Source organism: Dama dama, chromosome 2, assembly GCF_033118175.1.
Source record: "Dama dama isolate Ldn47 chromosome 2, ASM3311817v1, whole genome shotgun sequence".
In the NCBI taxonomy this organism is placed as follows: Eukaryota; Metazoa; Chordata; class Mammalia; order Artiodactyla; family Cervidae; genus Dama; species Dama dama.
This window is the reverse complement of record NC_083682.1, coordinates 13,988,870-14,013,802: the sequence shown is the minus strand read 5'-3', so window position 1 is coordinate 14,013,802 and position 24,933 is coordinate 13,988,870. Positions and strand designations below refer to the sequence as shown.

Genomic DNA, 24,933 nt, shown 5'->3' with positions numbered 1-24,933 from the left:
ACAAGTAAAGTGTATTGTGTGTCAGATGGCGCCAAGTGCTGAGAGAAGCAAGGGAGCAGGGAGGAGGGAACGTGGGTGAGGCATCAGGATGGGATGTCTGTTCAGTCAGCTGTCCATCAACTGCTCTGTTTGCCTAGCATGGGAATAAGTGAGTAAACACTGGGAGCCCAGCTGCAGGTGGTGGCACAGGGAGCCCTGAACCATGTCCCAGAAGTTTCTCACCCGGCTCTTCCATGGGTGTTCCATCAGCCAGATGTGTATTGCACCAGGCCTGGGATGCTGAGCTAAACAGACAGGATAGTGGAGGTGCTGTAGTAAGTTATCCCTCACACCTGCCAGCTGAGGGTCAGAGCTGCAGCCCCTGTGAGGTCAGGAGGTGAGGGACACACAGATCTAGAGGTTACCAGCATTGCCCGGAGAGCATCCCACGGAACTGAAAGCCGGCATATCAGGTGAGCTCAGAAAAAGGGCTGTGGTCTCGGAGGTTGCCAGGCACATTCAAACACTACAGACCTCAGTACAGATTCGCATTATACTTTAACTAGCCCAGGTTTCCCAAACATTTGACCATAGCACCCCTTGCTTTTGCCATTTTGGGCAGTGCTGGGGCAGACAGATAGGGGCTCCCACGCAGCTACTATCTTAAGGAACTTGAGTATGGGGTGGGGGCTGGGGGGCTCTTTCACATACTAACAGTAATTGAACAGGTAAATGCCAGTGGTTAGTATGCAGACCCTGTATGTTGGGCAGGTTATTTAACCTTCCTGCACTGCAACTTGCACATGGTATCAATAAAAAGTGGGGCTAATAGAACTTGACCCTCTTCCCCAGACTGAGATAAAGCCTATATAGGTCAGTAAATGACAACTAAACGACCATAGTGAAAAGGTTAGCCCCCAACAGCGCTTCCCAAACCTTTCCTCTCTCTCTTTCAGCTCCAAAACAACATGACTGGTTTAATGTAAAACTCGACCCCACCCATCACCTGCTAAAATAGCTCCAGGGAGATGTGTCCTGTGTATCCACTACCCTAGCTTGAGACGTCTTAGGGTTTTAGCCTTGCATTACTCTTGGGAGCTTGTTGGAAACAGAATTTCAGTCCCACCCCCCTCCCCTGCCCCTCCGCGCCAGCCCTCGGCCGGGCCAGCTCAACCAGACAGAATCCCTGGATGACTCCCGCGCAATGATGTTTGAGAAGCAGCAAACAGATGTTTAACTCACTTCTTTTCTGAAAAGAATTCACTGAGTCACGTGGGGGAGCAGATGTTTAACTCACTTCTTTTCTGAAAAGAATTCACTGAGTCACGTGGGGGAGCGATCGTTCCCAGCCCTTGCCTCCCCGGGGGAATGGAACGCTTCTCAGCCGGGCGATTCGGGTCCGCGCCTCCTACCCCGAGGTGGTGCTCAGCGCCCGGTTCAGGGGGCCCCGCTCGTCCTGGGATGGGGCGCGGTCCCTCTGCGGCGGTGCCGCGCGGTCGCCCAGCAGCCAGTCGAGCAGGCGCGCGGGCCAGAGCGCAGGCAGGCGGCGGCCGCTGCTCTCGGAGAAGGAGGAGGCCAAGGTGTTGGTGGAGGAGGCGCGGCGCCGGCGGCGGCTACTGCCCCCGGCGGCCAGGTCGCTGTCGTCGACCAGCACGCTCTCCAGCACGCTCCGCAGCGAGCGCCGCAGCTTGCGCAGCACGTCGGGGCAGGTAAACACGTAGAGCAGCGGGTTGATCACGCTGTTGATGAAGGCCAGGCTGGTGACGAAGGGCAGCCCGCGCCACACGAGCGGCCGCAGCGACGGGTTCGCGTGCGCCCGCGCCTCCATCACGCTGAACACGTGGTAGGGGCCCCAGCAGAGCGCGAAGGCCGCCACCACGGCCGCCACCAGGCGCACGAAGCGGCTGGACCGCCGGCGGCCGCGGTGGCGCAGCTGCGCGCTCACAGCCAAGTGGCTCGAGGCGATGATGGCCAGCGGCACGGCGAAGGCCAGCAGGAACTTGCTGACGGCCAGGGCCGTCTGGCGCGAGTCGCACGTGGCGTTGCGGTCCGTCCCGGGGCTCAGGAGCAGCACGTTGTAGTAGCACATGATGCGCCCGTCCAGCCGCGGGATGGTGTCCCGGAACACGAAGTAGGGCACGGTGTTGATCACGGCCAGGACCCAGAGCACCAGGCAGACCTTGTGGGCAGCGGCCACCGTGCGGTGGTTCTGCGCCCACACGGGCCGCACCACCTGCAGGCAGCGGTCCAGACTGATGGCGCTGAGCAGGAAGCCGCTGGCAAACATGTTGAGGAAGAAGATGGAGGAGTGTAGCTTGCAGAAGGTGGTGCCCAGCTTCCAGGAGTGGCCAACGGCCAGGAAGTAGGTGAAGAAGGGCAGGGAGGCGGTGGCCAGCAGGTCAGACAGGGCCAGGTGCAGCACCCAGGTGGTGACCACGGTCTGGCGCATGCGGCAGCCCACCACGAAGAGAATGAGTCCATTCTCCACCAGGCCCAGCAGCGAGGCCAGCCCGTGCAGCAGCACCGACACATGGTCCATGTAGCGGATGCTGGAGTTGCTGTGGCTTTGGAGGCGGCTCATCTGCTCCAGGAGGGGACAGAGTGGCTTTGTCGTGAGGTTGGCCAACATGGTGGGCTCTGCGGCAGAGAGGAAGAGGCGCTGTGGGGGGCAGTTCTGGGCAACGGGGGACCCTGGCCAGGATATGGGACTGTGTCTAGGTTATAGGGTTGTTGGGAGAATTAAATGAATGAACAAATATATAAGCATTTCAGGGGCTGCCCCGGTGGCTCAGTGGTAAAGAACCCAGCTGCCAGTGGGAGACGTGGTTTCAATCCCTGGGCTGGGAAGATTCCCTGGAGAAGGAAATGGCAACCCACTCCAGTATTCTTGCCTGGGAAATCCCATGGACAGAGGAGCCTGGTGGGCTACAGTCCATGGGGTTGCAAAAGAGTTGGACACGACTTAGCGACTAAACAACAACAACCATATAAGCATTTCAAGCAAGAGTAAGCACGAAGTAAGCACTATATCAGTGGCGTTGTGATTAAGTAGATAGCCTAAGATCAATTGGAGAAATAGGTACCAAGGTCAGGCCATGCAGGACTCCCTTTTCACAATCCCCAGAGCACTGGGGCGTGAGTGAGGCTCCCTTAAAGGGCAGGAGGATTCAACTGGACTGGGGGATGGGATGGGAAGGAGTCCGTGCCCTTAAGGGGTGTCCTCCCCCCACCCACCCCCAGCACCCCCAAACCTTGCCTTCCTGCAGATCTTCCTGCAGCCCTTCACTCCCACAGTGGTGGCTGGTTGGGTGTGTGGCTGCCAACAGTGGAAGCAACCCCCCCTTTGATAGTTGAAGAGGAAATAAGATAAGAGCAGAGAGAGAGCTGGGCAGGAGGAACTACCAGATTTGGGCTCTGGAGGCCCATCAGGGCCAAAAGACCTCTCCCCTGCCTAGAGGCGGCCACAGGCGCTCTGCCAGTTCCAGGAAACCCAGCCTTGTTCATTCATTTATTCACTCACCCACACATTCATTCAACAGCACTTTATGGAGCAACTACTTAGGTAAGCACTGGAGAATCCAGCCTCTGGCCAGGTGTGCAGACATCCCAGAAGTGCAGACCCACAGCCTCATCAAGAATCCAGGACCACCCAAAGTGGAGCCAGTGGAGATCAGTGAGGGCAGAGGAGGTCGGGATGGGAGGCTGCCGGCAGGAGGTCAGCAGGGTAGCAGGGGGAGGGAACTTGGATCGTCCTGGGCCCCCCGCAACATGCTAGGAGCCGTGGTAGGTCCTTTATCTAGGTGTTCTCCTGCTCACGGCTCTAGAAGAAAGGGGCTGGTACTTCTCTCCATCCCATTTTGCAGATGAGGACACTGAGACTCAAGTGTTTCCATCACTTGCCCAGAATTTCCCGAATAACACAGGCAGGTGGAGAAACAAGAGTTTAGCACTCAGCCTGCTCTCATTCCTCTGCCTCTGAGCTCTAAGGATGAGGTGATGGAGGAAAAGAAGAAGGAAAGGCAAGGCGGGGTCAGGGGGATTGGTCTTCAGTATCCATCTTTCCACAGGAGACACTTTTGGCCAGGATGCGAAAATCTACACCCTTCTCTGGAGACCATGGTCCTTCATAGGATGAGGGCCCAGGATATCAAACTAGAATTTCCTTGACAGGTGAGGCACTTGGAGCTGGGGACCTGCAGGTATGGGGGAGGGGTGCTGTTGTCCCCGTGTGCTCCCTAGAACGCTCAAATTTCCCAAGTTCTAGAGTCTGCAGAGCAATTACATTCACAATGACCTTGTGAGACCCCATTTTCCAGAAGAGGAAACAGAGGTTCAGAGGAGCGCAAGATCTTACCCAGTGTCCCTCAGCTGCCGGGGAAGGGGCGCTGCAGGAACTCCACTCCCAGCAAACACATGCGTGCCAGCCCCTCCCTGTACTGAAACATCCCTTTTAGCCCCATCTAAGTCCCCCGAGGATGCTGCGAAAGCATGTCCTGCTGTGCCCTGGGACCTGAGCCAGGATGGACCTTCTGGCTGATGGAGTATGGCCCCCAGCGTCCCAGGATTTTCAGGGAGCCCAGCAATGAGAGTCCTGTTTTGACAGAGGGTTGGGGGCAGAGAACACTAGGTTTTTGCTGTCAGAGACCTGGCTTTGAATCCCAGCTCCTTAACTTCCTGGCTGGGTGAACTTGGGGTCAGTTACCTTAGGACCCGCTCATGGAACCCTTCCACCCAGATGGCTCCTAAGTCTTGAAAGAGAAGCTTTAACAGTCTTTCACTGTGACTGCTGTCTAGTAATTACCTAAGAAACTGTGGTGCTTCCCTCTTCAGAGCAGTATGTCCCCTCCAGTCTAGTCTCTGCCATCCTAGCTGGTAAGAGCCCTCTCCCCTGATAAAATTATGCCCTCTATCCTGGGTCCAGAGGAGGCACTGAGGCTGCCCAGCCCCGGGGCCACCATCTCCTTACCCGGTACAGAGGGCACACAGGATTCCAGCCCCGGAGGCAGTCAGCTCCTCGAGGCAGACAGGAGGCAGCGGGCAGGCAGAGAGAGGCAGGGGAGGGAGGCTGAGGGAGGAAATAGCTGTCAGCCCCAGAGTCAGTGTGTGTGTATTTAGGGGAGGGGTGGGGGGGGAGGCGGGGACAGCTAGAGAGTGAAGTATTACACTGGTGTTCAAGTAACATCCATCTCCATTGATGGGAACTGGACATAACTGCCAGCAGCCCAGCTTGTCCTGTCTCTCTTTACAAAGGCGGTTTTGCAAAAGCCCAGGGTCAAGTGTACGTGTACATGGAGAATTAGGCGTAGGGCAGAAAGTGTGAGCCCGTGTTCATTTTGAGAGTGGCAGGTGTGTAGGAGAAGTGCTTGAGGAGAAGGGTGTCCTGTCCACCTGTCCTATCCTGGACTGCCCTCCCCTGACCCTATCACCCCCAGGAAAGAAACTCATGTGGCTCCTCCCGTGTGCCCAGGCAGCGCAGGGCCAGGTGTAGGGGCGGTCTGTGAAGTGGCCCCGAGGGCTCTATGGACAGGAAGGCAGGGTGGGGCTGTGGTAAGAGCATGGGTCTGGCTGTCCAGGCTGCCCACAGTCCTAGCTGGGAGGTAAGCCACTTCCCCCTGCCTGCCCCTGCTTGGCCATCTGTGACCAAGAGCAACAGTGTCACCTCCCAGGCTGACCAGGTGCCCTCATTCACAACAGACCCAGCACACAATAGGTGCTCATAAAAATCAGGTTTCTTCCCTCTGGGGGAAAAATGGGTATAGGCTGTTGGGCAAAGACAGTACAGCTTTTATTTCAAATGGGGTGGGAATTCCTTAGTGGTCCAGTTCTCACTGCCAAGGCCCCAGCCAGATTCAATCCCTGGTCAGGAAACTAAAAACCCTACAAGCCATGCGGGGGAGGCCAAAATAATAATAAAAAGGGCTGGGCTCGGACCCCACGGATGAAATGATTGAACTCCTTTTGTTGACCAAGCTTCCTGAGGTCGAGGACTCTTCAACCTCAGCTTTTAGCACCCAGGAAATACACAAAAGACATTAGGAACTCAGAAAACCACCCCTGCCATAGGATTGACTCTAAAACTCTTCCATTTTTGGTATAGGCTTAATGTAGTGCCTGGCACTTGATAAATTTGCTGAGAGACTGCAGCCCTGAGTGAGGAATGTGATGGTGAAACTTGCTCAGTCTCATCCAAGTTGGAGATTAGTAAGAGCCTTGATTAAACAAATGACTAGCACTGGGGCAATGTCACCTCTCCTCTTAGTGACAGAGGGGCCCTGTCCTCTGAAGACAAGTGCCTACAGCCCTCCCTCAGCGGTGCTTCCGTTCCACTTTGGGGAAAGTACCTTCATCCTCATCCCACCACCACCTGACCTGCTGAGCACAGATGTCCTCTAAGGCCACACAGGCAGCAGAGTGTGGCCGGTGACCTTGGGCAAATAACATCGCAGCAGTAAAATAGGAATTTTTTTTTTCAGGTGCTCCTTCTGCACAGCTCCTGCCCCAAAGTGGTGCACAAACTGCTCTTTGGACTTAGAAAGAATTCGCCCTTGGAGAAAGAATTCGCCCTTGGGGCTTCCCTGGCGATCCAATGGTTAGGACTACATGCTCACAATGCAGGGTCCTGGGTTCGATCCCTGGTCAGGAAACTAAGATCCTACATGCCATGAGGCAAACATGAAAAAGAATCCCCCCTTTCCTCCTAAAGGCACATCTTAGCTCCAGGGCATCAAGCTTGGGACAGGGCCTTGCCCTCCTCCTGGCTCTCAGCCCTTCCTCACCCCCTCCACCAGCACACAGTGAACACCCTGTACAACCTCTCCTGGCGGCCCTGCCAAGGTGCTTCTCACCTGAAACCCTTGCTTCTCTGATCCTTCCCCCATCTCTCCAGTTGAAGCCTTTTCCAGACTGAAACCCTCACTACTCTGACCCTCCCTTCTCCAACCCTCATTTCCAATCCCGTAATCACTGTGGTGACTCGTCTCCCAACCATCTGGGGATGGACATTTTAAGAAAAGTTACTAAAACAAACAAGACAGTGCTCCAGATGAGCAGGGCCCTGAGGCATTTTCTAAACAAAGAGGCAGGGCTATTTGTTCCTGAGGGGCTATTTGTTCCATGGGGCTACGCTCCCACGGTGGAAACCGGCCTCCAGCGTGAGTCCCACAGGCTCCACGTGGAGGTTGCCTGGGCAGGATAGAGTTTAGGGCAGGGAGCGTGGGGAGAATGTGCCTTCTCTCCAGATTTCAGGAATCTCGAGTGCTGGGTTTCAGCACTAGGCACTGAAGAGGAGTCTCACGAGTGGTAGGGGCTCAAAGAGGGGGCTCCCTGGCTGAGAGCAGAGGACAGGCACTCCCAGAAGATGCAATCAGAAAACCTTGTGGCAGCCTCTGCAGTGTCAGGCCAGTGCTGCAGGCAGGGGGACACCCAGACTGGCAGAGGGGCCCTCGTAGAGCCCAGAGTCCAGAGGAGAGTGAAATGACCAGGGCCTTCAGCTGGTAAAGAATCCTCCTGCATGCAGGAGACCCCAGTTCAATTCCTGGGTTGGGAAGATCCCCTGGAAAAGGGATAGGTACCCACTCCAGTATTCTTGGGCTTCCCTTGTGGCTCAGCTGGTAAAGAATCCGAATGTGGGAGACGTGGGTTCGATCCCTGGGTTGGGAAGATACCCCAGAGAAGGGAAAGGCTACCTACTCCAATATTGTGACCTGGAAAATCCATGGACTGTATAATCCATGGGGTCTCAAAGAGTCGACACAACTGAGCGACTTTCACTTCACTTGGCAAATACACCAGCCCACCACATGTTCAGTGTGCATCAGACCTCCTTGGGGGGCTTGTGAAACCCAGATTGCTGGGTCCTCCACCCCTAGAGTGTCGGATCCAGCATGTCTGGGGGGCTTCCTGGGTGTTTCCATTCGTGTCAAGTTCCCTGGGAGATGCTGACACTGGTGATTCTGCTAGGATGGAGAGCTCGGGGTCTTTGAATCTGATGCCCTCAAAGCCGGGAGCATCAGGGTCCTGGTAGCACTGAGAGGGAGGGGGCTGTTCACTGACACCCCGCCCCCCAGGACCTAGAGACAGATGCAGCCACCTCCAGGCCACAGACCCTAGTCCCTGAAGCACAACCTTTTCCGTGGCTTACAACCTAATGTCAGAGCGAGATAGAGCCAAAGTCAGGTCTGTCTCCACATGAAACACATGTACCGCCCTGGAGGAGACAAGCTGAAGCCTAACAGAGCTCTGCCGGGGCTCTGCCAACTGTGGAAACGGTCTAGACTCCCAACGCCATCCTCAAGTCCTCTTGGGCTCCAGTGCAGCACCCACCCATCCCCACCCCCTTCCCCGTGTCCCCAGCTACCCCATCCCCTTTGCTCACCTCTGTGCCTTTGCCTATGCTGTTCCTGCTGCCTGGAATACCTTCCCCCCTCCCCCACTCATCCTGCAGGGCCCCTTTCTGAGACCATCAGTGTCTCTGAGCTCCCAAGAGGATGCTCTTGGCATCAAGTGTATTTAACGTACAGTCAAGGCAATGGGCTGACTGCCCCCCCAGCTGTGGGGCCCGGCCCAGAAAGACTTTCTCCCTCTGGCCCTGCCTTAGGAAGTAGGTTTTCATGTTCCTTTCTGACCTCTTTAAAGAAGTAATCAAACAGGAAGTGAGATGCATGACAGGAAGCAGGTGAGGCCTACCCTAGAACCCTCCATCCCCCTGCACTCAGAAGGCCGTGGAGTTGACCACAGACAGCAGAGTAGGACCCCACCTGACACCTTGCAGAGGCCTGGATGGAGCTCCCTAATGCCATCATCATACACAGTGGAGGCTCAGCTCCTCGTATGGCCAGTAAGCCCCTGGGTGACCTAGCCCTGCCTGTACCTCCACCTTCATTTCTGCTTCTCCCTAATCACTTCCTAACATCAGTCAGCATTTAACACCACCTGGCCACACCCTATGCATATTACTGTGCCCTCACTTATGCTATTTGCTACCCACTCTAGAATACCGTTTTCTCCCTTGGCCTCTTTGTGAACTCCTATTCATCCTTCAAAACCCTGGCTAGAGGTTACCTCCTCTGAGAAGCCTTTGCTGAGCCTCTGACTCTACCTCCCACATCCTTGCCTCACTTCATATATAGTATAGCTTTGCCCTCCATAGTCCCTTTCACAGGCCTGCTCCCTACCCTCATCACCTTCATCAGCAACTGAAGAACCAGAGATGGTTTGTATTTTATCTCATCACGAAAGCCAAGCAGAGGATCTGACAGGTGGGAGGGGTCTCAATGAATGTGTGCAAAAAATTAACCTCTAGTATTGGAGATTAGACCTGAAAAGTCCCCCCAGCTCCTCATGGCAACCCGTCTGGACCCACTGTTACTCATGGGTACAACCTTGAGGACTAGTCACTTCCTGTTACTATTGTTGCAGAGAAGGAGCCAATTCTGACTCCATGTTGGAACTGTTTATTTGACTTGCTTTCAGTTGCTTTTATTATTATAATCATACAAAGTGGCCTGCCTCTGCCTGACTGCCTCAGTGCATTTGTTCAGAACCCCGTCCATCTGGAGACGGGAGAAAGGAAGAAATGAACACATCCCCTGCCTGAGGCTTGCCATTCTAGGAGATGTCTGCAAGATTTATGGCCTTTTTACTTTGCTTCCTCACCTACACCCCCAATCTCTGATCTATAAAAGAACGTGGCATTCAGACCCCGATAAGATGGTTACCTTGAGGTGCTAGCCTGCCATCTTCTCGGTCTGCCAGCTCTCAATTTAAGTCTCTTCCCTGCCTCAACCTTTCATTTCTCAGATTCATTGGTTCATCATGCAGTGAGCAGAGTGAGCTTGGACTCAGCAGCATTATTAACTAATAACTTTCTCAGACCCATGTGTATGCCAGTTACTCCTCACCAAAAAATGTATATGTGTATATTTTATGTGTGTGTATATATGTATGTGTTTATATATATATATATATATGTATGTATATATGTGTGTATATATATGAATTATGCCCCACCCAGATAATCCAGAATGGTGTGGTTTTGAGATCCTTAACTCAGCTACACCTGCAAAGCCCCGTTTTCCAAACAAGCTTTACATTCACAGTTTCAGGGGTTAGGATGTGGATATATTTGTTGAGGAGCAACCACTCAACCTATTTCAAATAGTATCAGCTACATTTACCAGGTGCTTCCTATGTGCCATTCAGCAGGCTAGGCACTTTACATTTGTTAGCTGGTTTAATTCTCACAAGCACCCTCTGAAACTGAGGTTCAGTTCAGTTCAGTTCAGTCGCTCAGTCATGTCTGACTCTTTGTGACCCCATGAATTACAGCACACCAGGCCTCCCTGTCCATCACCAACTCCCAGAGTTTACTCAAACTCATGTCCATCAAGTCAGTGATGCCATCCAGCCATCTCATCCTCTGTCGTCCCCTTCTCCTCCTGCCCCCAATCCCTCCCAGCATCAGGGTCTTTTCCAATGAGTCAACTCTTCGCATTAGGTGGCCAAAGTATTGGAGTTTCAGCTTCAGCATCAGTCCTTCCAATGAAGACCCAGGACTGATCTCCTTTACGACGGACTGGTTGGATCTCCTTGCAGTCCAAGGGACTCTCAAGAGTCTTCTCCAACACCACAGTTCAAAAGCATCAATTTTTTGGTGCTCAGCTTTCTTCACAGTCCAACTCTCACATCCATACATGACCACTGAAAAACCATAACCTTGACTAGAAGAGCCTTTGTTGGCAAGGTAATGTCTCTGCTTTTTAATATGCTATCTAGGTTGGTCATAACTTTCCTTCCAAGGAGTAAGCGTCTTTTAATTTCATGGCTGCAGTCACCATCTGCAGTGATTTTGGAGCCCCAAAAAATAAAGTCTGACACTGCTTCCACTGTTTCCCCATCTATTTCCCATGAAGTGATGGGACCAGATGCCATGATCTTAGTTTTCTGAATGTTGAGCTTTAAGCCAACTTTTTCACTCTCCTCTTTCACTTTCATCAAAAAGCTCTTTAGTTCTTCCTCACTTTCTGCCATAAGGATGGAGTCATCTGCATATCTGAGGTTATTGATATTTCTCCCGGCAATCTTGATTCCAGCTTGTGCTTCTTCCAGTCCAGCGTTTCTCATGATGTACTCTGCATATAAGTTAAATAAGCAGGGTGACAATATACAGCCTTGATGTACTCCTTTTCCTATTTGGAACCAGTTGTTCCATGTCCAGTTCTAACTGTTGCTTCCTGACCTGCATATAGGTTTCTCAAGAGTCAGGACAGGTGGTCTGGTATTCCCATCTCTTTCAGAATTTCCCACAGTTTATTGTGATTCACACAGCCAAAGGCTTTGGCATGGTCAAGAAAGCAGAAATATATGTTTTTCTGGAACTCTCTTGCTTTTTCGATGATCTGGCGGATGTTGGCAGTTTGATCTCTGGTTCCTCTGCCTTTTCTAAAACCAACTTGAACATCTGGAAGTTCACAGTTCATGTATTGCTGAAGCCTGGCTTGGAGAATTCAGAGCATTACTTTACTAGCGTGTGAGATGAGTGCAATTGTGCAGTAGTTCGAGCGTTCCTTGGCATTGCCTTTTTTAGGGATTGGAATGAAAACTGACCTTTTCCAGTCCTGTGGCCACTGCTGAGTTTTCCAAATTTGCTGGCATTTGAGTGCAGCACTTTCACAGCATCATCTTTCAGGATTTGAAATAGCTCTACTGGAATTCCATCACTTCCACTAGCTTTGTTCGTAGTGATGCTTTCTAAGGCCCATCTGACTTCACATTGCAGGATGTCTGACTCTAGGTGAGTGATCACACCATTGTGATTATCTGGGTCATGAAGATCTTTTTTGTACAGTTCTTCTGTGTATTCTTGCCACCTCTTCTAATATCTTCTGCTTCTGTTAGGTCCATACCATTTCTGTCCTTTATCGAACCCATCTTTGCATGAAATGTTCCCTTGGTAAGTCTAATTTTCTTGAAGAGATCTCTAGTCTTTCCCATTCTGTTGTTTCCCTCTATTTCTTTGCATTGATTGCTGAGGAAGGCTTAGGGACCATTATCTTCCTCACACCCAGAGGAGAAAACAGAGAAGTTGAGTGGCCCAGCCAAGGCTGCTCAACCAGTGAGCAGAAGAGCTGGAACTCAGAAGCAGATGCTCCAGGGGATTCCCTGGTGGTCCAGTCATTAGGACTCTGTGCTTCCACTGCAGGAATCATAGGTTCGATCCCTGGCGGGGGAACTAAGATCCCACATATCCTGCAGTGTAGCCTAAATAAATAAATAAAACAAGAAGAAAAAAAAAAGAAGTAGATGCTCCAGCGCCGTGTTGGAAATGCTCTCAAATGGTGTTGCAGGAATAAAACAGACAATCAAAAATGGCTCGGCAAGGTAAAAAAAAGGTAAGAAAAGCTCTTCACTTCTGCAGAAGGGTGTGCTACAGACAAAGGTCTGGGAGCAAGGACACCCAGTGGGACGTCAACTCGGTTTTTATCCCTAAGACGCAGTTTCCCTCCCCTGGCTCCTCATAGGCTGAGGACCACAGAGTTAAAATGTTTCCCAGATATGGCCTAACTTTTCATTGGACGATTGGTAACTATTTTCCCCACCTTTTTAGTTCTTTGCACATGTCAGGATAAAGTCCATGAACTTAGCCTGCTGAAATGTTCATATGAGGAAAGAGAATTAGAAAGTGAAAAGAACAAAGAATTAAACTAGCCACCATTTTAGGAATCTTGTTCACAAGCCGGCTGTATACCTTTCTGTTCAACTATCCTGAGAATGAATCACTTATTCGTTACTTACAACTTCTCCTTTGATAGAAAAGACCATACCTTTCTTACAACTAGGACCCAGCTCTTCGCAGATGACTGGACTCTCGGAGGTTCACTGTTGCCTGCGGGAGAAGTAGGACTGCCTTCCAGCTGTTAAACGTGCCCCACAAGCTTCAGGAAGCGTCTCTGCAGTCCCCAGTGTCCACAGGTGTTACCAAGTTTGAGTCCAAGTTCATACTATTTGCCCTACAACAGGTCAGTAAATCCAGAGAGGAGTTGTTGAGGCAAGACTTTTTTCAGAAAACCAGGAGACTGAGAAAATGGTAGACCTTGTGTCTCGAAGAATCAACTTGCCCAAGTTAGAATTCAGTCTTCTTTTATACTAAAAGTGTGTGTGTGTGTGGTGGGGTAGGGGGTAAAAGTTAAACATTTCCTGGTTCCAGTCAGATTCCAGAGGGGACATGTTAATTTCTTCTTTCCTACAACCATTCACACTTGTGTCTGGTCTCTGATGTTTCCTGTGAGCTAAACAAAGGTATTTTAGCTAGGTCATTATGTAAAATTTAAGCTCAGGCAATATCCCTTTAGTGATTAACTTGTAGCCAAAGAAACAGAATACAAAGGTTAAAGTAAAAGAAGCAGATCGTATATGGAGTCGCATTTGTTCTTCCCTATGACACAGGGACCATGGTCTGTGGGCTTCTAGGTGAGGTGACCTTCTTCCTGCTAATTCTCATACATGCTCTCATCCCTATGAGGATGTGTGGGTTCCCAACCACACCCCAACACCAGTTGAGGTGTTAGTTACTCAGTCGTGTCCGACTCTTCGCAACCCCATGGACTGTAATCCACCAGGCTCCTCTGTCCATGGGATTCTCCAGGCAAGAAGAATACTGGAGTGAGTAGCCTTTCCCTTCTCCAGAGGATCTTCCTGACCTAGGGGTTGAACCCAGGTCTTCCGTATTGTAAGCAGACTCTTTACTGTCTAAGCCTCCAGGAAAGCCCCAATACCAGCTGAGTGTCCTATAATTCAGGCCTGACACTATCTCCATGGAGATATAGCATCAGATCCCTTAAGTCAAGGGCTCAGTCCTACAAGACCATCCCCTCCGCCTACTTCAGACATCAATCCCAAGTCCAGGTGTCAACTGGTTATTGATCTGAGGTTCCAACAACCCCCTCCTGGGATTCAATTAATTTGTCAGAATGACTCACAGAACTCAGAGAAACAGCCAGATGGAAGAGATGGACAGGGTAAGGTGTGTGGGAGGGGCTGTCTGGGTGCCTCTCACCAAATCTCCGTGTGCCCACCAACCTGAGAGCTCTGAAACCATCCTTTGAGGGTTTTAGGATCGTTTCACTACACAGGACTGATTGACTCATTGACTCTTGGTGATGGACCTCAGTCCCCAGCCCCTCTCTCCTTGCAGGAGGTGAGGAGAAGGCATGTGTGATTGAAAGTTCCAGCTCTCCAACCACGTGGTTGTCTCCCTTGGCACCAGCCTCCATCCCTAAGTTCCTTCCAAAAGGAACCTCATCAACATAACAAAAGACATCTTCGTTTTGCTCTCCTCAAAGGAAATTCCAAGGGTTTTAGGAGGTCTGCTAGGATGGGAACAAAGACCAAATATATATTTCTCTCTGTCTCTCTTTTTGGCCATGCTTCATGGCTTGTGGGATCTTAGTTCCCCAACCAGGTATGGAACCCACCCCCTTGGCAGTGAAAGCACAGAGTCCTAACTACTGGACCACCAGTGAATTCCCCAAATGTATATCTCTTACCATAAATCACAGTATCCCAGTTCCCCTCAGCCTTTGTCTTTCCAGCCTAGAAAGACCCCTTCCTTCACTGGCGCCCTCCTTCCATCCCTGGCTTCAATTAACAGAACAGATAGGGTGGAGAATTAGCATGCTATTCTCAGCACCCCCGTGAGGTTGACCTTATTTTTAATTCCATTTTACCGAAACTGAAGTCTAATTTTTAAAAATAAAAAGATTAAGTTAAAAGGTACCTGGAGAAGACTCTTGAGAGTCCCTTGGACACCAAGGAGATCAAATCAGTCAATCCTAAAGGAAATTAACTGAATACCCATTGGAAGGACTGATGTTGAAACTCCAATACTTTGGCCACCTAATACAAAGAGCCAACTCATTGAAAAATATTCTGATGATGGGAAAGATTGAGGGCAAGAGGAGAAGGGAGTGACAGAGGATGAGATGGTTGGATGGCATCACTGCCTCAATGGACTTGAGTTTGAGCAAACTTTGGGAGATAGTGAAGAACAGGGAAGCCTGGTATGCTGTACTTTATGGGGTCACAAAGAGTCGGACCCAACTTAGTGACTGAACAGTAACGAAGTTTAAAAAGGTAAGAAATATGGGATTTCCCTGGTGGTCCAATGTCTAAGACTCCACACTTCCAATGCAAGGGGCTGTGTTCAATCCCTGGTCAGGGAACTAGATCCCACATGCCACAACTAAGAGTTCACATGCCACAACTAAAGATCAAAGATCTCCTGTGTCACAACTAAGACCAGACAGAACCAAATTATAATTGTAGTTTTTGGCACAGCCAAAAAATAAGTAATTACAAGAAAAAAAAGATACGAAAGAGATAAAGTGAAGTTTAGAAAGAGACCAAGGGGGAAGCCAAGATTTCCAAGTCAAGTCACTCTGATCTGACCCTGTCCTCACCCATAAAGAATGATGATGTTTTTCATCCCTATTGAGTTTGATTGATTACCACATGCAGATTGCTCTCAGTGCCTTACATGGATTATTTATTTAATCCTCAGAGCAACCCGACACATTAGGTACCCTTCTATTAGCTCTATTATATACACAAGGAAATGGAATCACCAAGCAGGTAGGTGACTTTTCTGAGGTCTCCAGAGGGTGAGCATTGGAGCTACAGGCTTGAGGCACGAGACAGATGGGCCCCCAGGTGAGCAGTCAGAGTTTGTCCCCTGTGGACAGATACTCTAAGATGAGGAGTGAGAGGAGAGCTGGGTCCTGCCCAGATAAGAGATAAAAGACCATATATTCCTCATTCTTGAAGTCAAGGAGACCTTCCCAACTACACAAGGTGGAAAGGCTCCTCGGAGGTCAAAGAAGGGTAAGGAGGTCACCTCATGGTAAGTAATGTCAACTACCCATAGAAACCACCTTGGCTAAGAAAGTGCACACACACACACACACACACACACACACACACACACGGGAGGACCCTGAGATAAACCAAATCCAGACTCAGAACCAGGCCAAGCAAGATGATTGGTCAAAGGAAACCCAGAGGGAATTCCCCATATAAGTGATTCAAACCACCACAAGGGCAGGACTCTCTCTGAGCCCACCTGTGTGTATATCCATACATACTCTTTTTCCTCCTAATAAATACTTGTTTCACTACTTTCCCTCTCTATGTAGAAATTTATTTCTACACAGCTGACGGGCCAGGGCCTTGTCACTGGTCACTGGTCCCTTGTGGTCTAGTGGCTAGGATTCAGCGTACTCACTACCCCGACCTGACTTCAATCTCTGGCTGGGAACCAAAGCCCTGCTGAAGCTGCTGTGGGCCAAGGTCATCCCAGATCAGACTGATGAGCTCTGGTGCTGAGTATTTCGAGAGTCTAGAGGCATGGTCAAGGGCTCAGGGCTCTCTCGCTCCAGGACAGCTCAGCACCACTTTTCTCAAAGGTATCCTTCTGCGCTTGGCCATGAGGAAGCCCCCCTGCTCTTTCCCTACCTTTCCAGGGACCTGGGAGAGATTCCTTCCTCACAACAAAGGTTGGTGATCAGTTAGAAAATACCTCTCTGGGTGTTATCGAATTCCATGCCTATTTTACAGATGGGGAGAGGCCTTTGGCTTTTGAGAGGTGAACGCAGGGTCAAATCCCAGTCTCTCAACTCTTCTGTCTGGTGCTTTTCCTGGCACCTAAACCCTCCATCAGGGAAAGCTCTTTGTTATGAACTAATCAGTCCTAAAGGAAATCAACCCTGAATATGCACTGGAAGGATTGATGCTGAAGTGGAAGCTCTAACACTTTGGCCACCTGATTCAAAGAGCCTATTCATTGGAAAAGACCCTGATGCTGGGAAAAATTGAGGGCAGGAGGAGAAGGGGGCGGCAGAGGATGAGATGGTTGGATAGCATTACCGACTCTATGGACATGAGTTTGAGCAAACTCAGGGAGATAGTGAAGGACAGGGAAGCCTGGCTTGCTGCAGTCCTTGGGGTCACAGAGTTGGACATGACTTAATGACTGAACAACAACAACAGTAGGAAGCAGAATAGTGTGTTAGAAGGAATGGTGGATTGGAGAATCAGCACACCAGTGGGTGACTGTTTCCTGAGGGACAGGATAATTGCATAGTCTCAAAGTATCTCCCCATAAAATGATTCATATTTACAAATACAAACACAGTAGCTATAGAATGGAGGAAAGTGGCCAACCCCATCATACTCAATGATCAGATGAATGGATAAAGATGTGGTACATATATTCAATGGAGCATTACTCAGCCATAAAAAATAATGAAATTGGGTCATTTGTAGAAATGTGGATGCACCGAGAGTCTGTCACACAGAGTGAAATAAGTCAGAAAGAGAAAAACAAATACCATATATTAATGCACACTTGTGGAATCTAGAAAAATGATACAAATAGATGAACCTATTTGCAGGGCAGGAATAGAGAGGCAGACATAGATAACAAGACATGTGGACACAGGGTGAGGAGGGGGAGGGAGATGAATTGGGAGATTAGGATTGACATATATATACTACCACATGTAAAGTAGATACCTAGTGGGAAGCTACTGTATAACACAAGGAGCTCATTCGGGATGGGGGGAGGAAGGAGGTCCAAGAGGGAGGGGGTATGTGTATACACATGGCTGATTCACTTCATTGTACAGCAGAAATCAACACAACAGTGTGAAGTAATTATACCCAATTAAAAAGAAAAGTTCTATCAGCAGTAATCGGGCAAGCCAGTTCCGGGAGCCTCCGGTTAGAAGACTCTGAGGACACAGCATCACCTCTGGGATCTTCCTGCCTGTTATGGGCTGAACTGTGCCTGGATTCATATATTGAAGCCCAAAGAGTACTTCAGAATAAACTGTATTTGGAGATGGGATCTTCAAGAAGTGATGAAGTTAAAGTGGGACCATTAGGGTGGGTCTTAATCCAATCAGACTGATATCTTTAGAAAGAAATATTTTTATTATGCCTTTGAAATTTTTATTTTGTATTGGGGTATGGCCAATTAACAGTGTTGTGATAGTTTCAGGTGAGCAGTGAAGGGACTCAGGCATGCATATACATGTACCCATTCTCCCCCAAACCCCCTTCCACCAGGCTGCCACATAATATTAAATAGAGTTCCATGTGCTCTATAGGAGGTCCTTGTCAGTTGGTTATCCATTTTAAATACATCAGCGGGTACACATCCATCCCAAATTCCCTAACTATCCCTTCCTGCTCCCTCCATCTTTCCCCTTGGCAACCATAAGTTTGTTCTTTGAGTCTCTTTCTGTTTTGTAATTAAGTTCATTTGTATCATTTCTTTTTAGATTCCACATATAAGGGACATCGTATGATATTTCTCAGAAGAAGAATTTTGAACCCACAAAGAGACGCCAGGGGTGTATGTGCACATGTGAGGACTTAGCATGAAGGTAGCCACTTGCAAGTCAAGGGACGACGCCTCAGAAGAAACCAGACTTCCTGACACCATGCACTTCCACTGAGTCTGTGCGGTTCTGTGTTATGGCAGCCCTAGCAAAGCATTCAGTTCAGTTCAGTCACTCAGTCGTGTCCTACTCTTTGCGACCCCGTAGACTGCAGCACGCCAGGTTTCCCTGTCCATCACCAATTCACCGAGCTTGCTCAAACTCATGTCCATTGAGTCAGTGATGCATCCAACTATCCCATCCTCCGTCATCCCCTTCTCCTCCTGCCTTCAATCCTCCCCAGCATCAGAGTCTTTTCCAATGAATCAGTTCTTCACATCAGGTGGCCAAAGTATTGGAGTTTCAGCTTCAGCATCAGTCCTTCCAATGAATATGCAGGATTGATTTCCTTTAGGATTGACTGGTCCAAAGGACTCTCAAGAGTCTTCTCCAACACCACAGCAAACCTGTATACCATCAAAAATCCATTACCTTCCACTAAGCAGGAGGAGAACCCAGACAAACCCAAATGAGGGCCATGCTGCAAAAGAATTGGCCTGAACGCCTCAGAAACATCCATGGTATGAAAGACACAGACAGAGGGACTGTCCCAGATTGGAAGAGGCCCAAGGAACATGATCCTGACCTTGGGTTGAATCCTAGTTTAGTGAAAAAAAACAAAAACTTTCTCCTTTGCTGTAAAAGTGTGAGGAGAATTGGTGAATTGAATAAGGTTTGTAGATTAGACAGTTGTGTCATACCACTCTTGATTTCCTGATTTTGATCTTTTGACTGTGGTTACTTGTTTTTTTTAAGAAATACACACTGCAGTATTTGTGGGTAAAGGGTGAGGGATCAGTCATGTCTACGACCACCTCTCTCATGCTGTATGGAAGAAAGTGCATGTGTGTGTGTACGTACAATCAGAAAGTGAGTGCTAAAACAAACGTAGAAAGAAGTTAGCAATGTTTGAGGAATCTGGATGAAGGATGTACAGAACTTTTCAGTAAGTCTAGAAGTATTTCTTTTTTTTTTTTCTGAGTATATTATTTTATTAACATTTAAATTTCACCAAGGTTTCAAGTATATGCTAGCCAGATGTTCAGATTTTGAGATGAAGATAAAATGGACAAACAGCTTTAAAGCTGCAACATATTTTAACATTGCACAATATATTCACCAACTAGACAGTGTAGGGATGGTGTAATATACACTTTGGAATACAAGTATAGGGACAAGCCCTGGAACTGAAGGAAAGACCTTCCATTCAGGACTGAATAGAGGTCCTTGCTTGCTGATAGAACCTCCCCTTGACTTCAGACTTGAGACAAACCCAGAAAATTTGTCAGTATACAAAAACCACTGAATTCTGAAATAAACAGTAGCAGGATAGATTTATTGTTGTTTTTAGTCACTAAATTATGTCCAACTATGCAATCCCATGGACTGTAGTCCTCCAGGCTCCTCTGTCCATGGGATTTCCCAGGCAAGAATACTGGAGTGGGTTGCCATGCCTTCCTCCAGGGGATCTTCCCAACCCAAGGATCTAACCCATGTCTCCTCTGTCTCCTGTATTAGCAAGCAGATTCTTTACCACTGAGCCATCAGGGAAATGTCCACTGGATAGACTGGCCAGAGTCCGTTTGGACTGTAGGGGTCCGTCTGAATGACCAGAGTCCATTTGGACTGTAGGGGCCTGTTTTAATGGCCAGAGCCTGTTCAGACTGTGGGGGCCTGTGTGAAGCAAGCAGGGCTGGAAGGAGATTGCAAATGTTAGAGGTGCAGTCCAGGACTGGTAGGTGTGAGCGGCCATCATCTAAAAATGGCCGATTTCCAAACAAGTTCCTAAGATGTTTTTCCCAAACAGGGCGAAAATATTCCAAAATAGCAAGTTGAAAAACCCCATTGTCCCAGGAAAAATTCAGCTTAGGTGCCCCTTCCCACTAGCACTCCAGCCACCTCTCCCCCCATTCCCAGCCAGCTTGATCCCACTGTTCTCCCAGTTTTCTATGCCCTGCCCCCCAAATTCCCTCTGCCTCAACACACTAGACCCCACAGCACCCTCGGCATCCACCGGCTCCCCGGCCACTGCTCAGGCAACCTGTCCTCCAGAAACATGCCTTCAGCCCCACCCCAACCAACACCCCACCTCAGGGTTCACAGCCTCCACCTGCTCTGCTGCCAGGGCCCTTAAGCCACCGAGCTTCCCCCGAGCACAGGTTGCGGAAAAAGTTCATCTTTGCCAAGCATTCAGTCATTACTACAAATGACTTATTACCCCCAGTATTTGTCTCTCTCAGTCTGTTGTCCACCCTGCAAGGTAAGCGTTTTGTGTGTGTGTGTGTGTGTGTGTGTGTGTAGTGTGTGTTTGCTCAGTCGTGTCTGAATCTTTGTGACCCCCTGGACTGTAGCCCGCCAGGCTCCTCTGTCCCTGGAGCTTTCCAGGCAAGAATACTGGAGTGAGTTGCCATTTCCTCCTCCAGGGGATCTTCCTGAACCCAGGGATCAAACCCAAGTCTCTTGTGTCTTCTGCATTGGCAATTGGATTCTTTACCGCTGAGCCACCTGGGAAACCCACCAGCCTCAATTCACAAACAGGAAATAGAAGCTCAGAAAGATAATGTGTCCCCAGTCACAGCACAAAGGTGGTGGAGCTGGATTGCAACGAGACTCTTAACTGCCCAGCCACGCGTCCTTCCTGCTGCTGTGAATTATTAATATGATGGACCGATGTGGACTAATGCTCGCTGAGCTGGACTCCTCTAAGCCCTGCACTAAGGCTTCCAGGTGATGAGGAGGGTGACAGCCCCTCCCTTGGAGAATGGGGCGGATGGCCGGTAATGAGCTAATTCAAAGGGCCCTGGGACTGTGTCCAGTGAATGGGAAGCAGCCTAGTCTGTGAACCGGGCTTGTTGTTACTGGACTTTCTTAGAACTGTCCTAGATTTTCAGAAAACCGGGAAAGACAGCACAGAGAGTTTCCGTATATCCCACTCTTGGCTTCCTCTGTAATTAACATCTCACATTAGGATGGCACATTTATTACAATTAATGAACCAATGTTGACACATTGTTATAATTAAAGTCCATTTCCTTAGCTTTTACCAAAGGTCTTTTTCTGTGTCAGGCTCCCAGGCAGGAGGCCACATTATTCAGTTGTCTGTTTGTGTTTGTCATCAGCGGTGTTAATGACCTTAGTCCCCAGGAGACCTCTACGAGGTACTTCTCCTAAGAGTGGAATCTTCTTAGCAGAACCCAACGGCCTCTGGCTTCACCCTTCTTCCATGACTCATCCCTCCAACCCTCTTTCCCCTCCCCTCATTCCAGATGAAGTTGGGAACCAATTTGAGGTGAACAACTGCTCTGCCTGCTCTGGGTGACTGCCAAGCTCCAGGGGCCCCACAGTCTTCTCTATTGATTACAAAGGCTGCCATGTGCTAGGGGAGACCCCACAGCTGGGAACCAGTGTCAGGTTGCAGAGGACCCTCAGGGGACCAGGGACACATTGGAGCCCAAGACCCCTTGGAGAGCTGGGGGGTGAGGGGGACTAAGTCCTGGGCACTGACTCCTCCTCTGCCTGGATGCTGCTCCCCTGCTGTCCCCCAACTCCTGCAAGATGGGCGCCCCCACCTGAGGGTGTTCATGGAAGCTGTGAGGTTTTCTCTTTTTATTTGGCTGCACCAGGTCTTAGTTGCAGTACACAGGATCTTCAATCTTCATTGCAACACTCTGAATCTTTTATTTTTTTGGAAGGAAATGAACCCATTTATTGGAGGACAGAACTTCAGCGTGAAACTGAAAGCAATCTGACATTTCCACAAATTAATAAAATGTGTATGGTTGGTATAATTCAATGTGTAAAACAGCATGCTAACTCTTGGATGTGGCATGTGGGATTTAGTTCCCTGACCAGGGATCAAACCCAGGCCCCCTGCACTGCGAATGTGGAGTCTTAGCCTCTGGACCACCAGGGAAGTCCTAGAAGCTGTGTTGCGTGATGGTCACTCTGATCCATCCCAAACCCGATCACACCTGGACTGCAGACTCCCACGTGGCAGCACCCACCACATTCTCACTTCCTGCCCCTCATCCCCACCCCCTCCACCACACCCCAGAGCTCAGCTTCACCCATCTCACCCCTGCCTCAGTGTCCCTCCACCCACCCACCCACCCCACCCTTGCCCGACCCCAACAGGGCACCCTGACATACCATGGGGAACGGCTGACAAGCCAGCTTACACCAGAGGTACACAGGACTCCTTGTGCACTCACTCGGTCAGAGGACTTCCAGAGGATTGGGCAGCCTGGCAGCCCTTTACTGGGCCCTACTAGGTTACTGCCCTCCATTTCCCTGGAGGTCTCCTGCCCACTTGGCTCCTTGTCCTGTCTTCAACACTCTTGTCCTCAGACCTAGTTACCTTCTGACCCATGAACGGCACTGGGTGGCCTTTGGCACATCCTCTGCAGAGTGAGAAGGAGTTCAAAGGAAGCCTGTCAGCTGGTTGCTGCCATGACATCACCAGAGAGGATCCCTGTTACTGTGGCAACATAGGTGCCACTTTCCACACCAAGCGAGACCCTGATCTCCCGAATGCTGAAGTGATAGGAGAGGTTCCTACCCCACTCTACCTCCCACTGATGCAACTGCTCCACACCTGGTTCCTAAGAGAGCCTGGTCCCCAGAATGGACTGCAGAGGAGATCTGTAGATGCAGCAACCACCTATCCCAGCTTGCCTGATAATAGTTAATCTGTCTTTACATGTACCCCTACCCGGAGATCTAGAACATCCCAGGGTGGATGATAAATTAAATGGTGGCCCTACTTTTAGAGTGTCGTTTACCCTTTTGCTGCCTACCTGAGAAAGTCTTTGAAGGCTTTCTGAGGTTACCAAGACATGAATGAGGAGCAAGAGAAGCCAGGTGTCCCTTCTGAGGCTGGCCCTCAAGAGACGGTCACCCAGCCCCTCTGCCCCTGCTGTGTCTGTGATGGACACTGAACCCCAAGGCTCTGGACCGCCTCTTTGATCTGTCATCATCCCAGTAACTGGCCGGTGCTTTAAAAATGGCCATTCCTTCCACACAGTGTCCCAAGAAATGGCCTTGATCCATGCTTGTCCCTCTCACCTGCTGTGACACTTTGGTCCAGGTAGAGTGGGGGCCATGCTGGTACCCAGGACCGCCCCATGGAAGGGCGTTGCCCAGCTGTCTCTTCCTACAGGTGGGTGGCACCTAGCTCATCCAGCAGAACCAGCTGGTGTCTAATATCAGTGTCTGGATGGGGCCACAGGGTTCCATCTTGTGGGTTGCTACCCTCCTTGAGCAGGCTAGGCTGCAGGTGTGGATGTGAAGGGAGCACAGGTGAGCTTACGACAGGCTTTGGAGCCATCTGGGTTCATACCCAAGCTCTGCTATCACCTGCTGTATGAACCCAGGTGAGCTACTTACGTCTTCCCAGCCCCTCTCCTAGGCCATGGCGATGCCTCTCAACCAGAGCTGATGTGAGCATTAAACTGGGTCTGCAAGCAGAAGCCACCATAGGGCCTGAGGGGGCCGAAGTCCTCAAGAGAACACCCCTTTGTCTCTCCAGGAACTAAGCTCAGAAATGAAGCATTAAGAAGCTGAAAGTGTCCCCTTCCAGGCCCAGGAGGAAGCCAAGACCATTGCCATTGCCTGATCTCTGGGTTACGACTCTGGCTGCTCCTGGAGTCTGATCCCATGGAGCTCTGGTTCCTGCAGAGCCCAGACTCCAGTCTGGTCCTGGTACTGCAGGACACCTGCAGCCTAGCCTGCTCAAAGAAGGTACCATCCCATGTGATGGAACGCTATGGTCCCATCCAGACACTGATGTTGGACACTGGCTGGTTCTGCTGGATGAGCTGGGTGCCACCCAACTGTAGGAAGAGACAGCTGGGCAACACCCTCCCATGGGACAGTCCTGGGCACCAGTGCCGGGCCATTCCCAGCACCAATGCCTTCCAGCAACCTCAGTGGCCATTTTGGCAGGGGAGTGGTGGTGATGCTGGAGAGCCTCAGGCTGCCTCCCCACCCTTCTACCCCTTTGACTTCTCTTTCCCAAGTGTCCTTTCAGTGACAGCTCAGGATTCAAATGGTGGTGATGGGAGGGCAGTGCTGCCTTTTGTCTCATTATCAGGGCTTCACTGTTACCGCCTTTGCTCTCCTGGACCTTGGCTCCTGGAGAGCCCTCCTGCACCCGCTGGTACCGACCAGTCAGAAGCAGGTCTCCCTCCTGTCTGCTCCTCTTCTGCTAAGTGGGGCTACCTGGTCAACAAATCCCTCCAGTCCACAGAGAGCTAATGCAGACAAAGGTCCCCAGATGGGGCTTGATCTTCCTGAGTGCTGTGGAGGGCAGTGAGCCCTGACCTGCAAACCATTCCAGAGGGAGGGAGGGAAATGCCAAATCAACCCAATCTGAGCCAGGCATGGTGCCCTAGAGTGGCCTCATTTCTGACTCTAGAAATGATGAGTTGAGCAGAATACATTAAGGGTATATTGAGAAGTA

At 50.1% G+C, this 24,933-nt stretch overlaps 1 protein-coding gene across 4 annotated transcripts; it reads right to left on the bottom strand.

Annotated features, from left to right (window-relative positions):
* Positions 1-13: 13 nt before the first annotated feature.
* PTGDR2 (prostaglandin D2 receptor 2) lies at positions 14-5,045 on the bottom strand. Of its 4 annotated transcripts, none has more exons than XM_061166474.1 (2): positions 4,946-5,045; positions 14-2,616 (listed from the first exon to the last, which is right to left on the bottom strand). In XM_061166474.1, exon 2 carries the CDS (start codon positions 2,606-2,608, stop codon positions 1,388-1,390), a length of 1,221 nt encoding a protein of 406 aa, XP_061022457.1. In that variant the 5' UTR covers positions 2,609-2,616; positions 4,946-5,045; the 3' UTR covers positions 14-1,387. The 4 variants fall into 4 exon arrangements, with proteins under 4 accessions (XP_061022457.1, XP_061022479.1, XP_061022473.1 ...); XM_061166496.1 differs by lacking the exon at positions 4,946-5,045 and adding an exon at positions 4,781-4,912; XM_061166490.1 differs by lacking the exon at positions 4,946-5,045 and adding an exon at positions 3,231-4,136.
* Between the last annotated feature and the right edge of the window lie 19,888 nt (positions 5,046-24,933).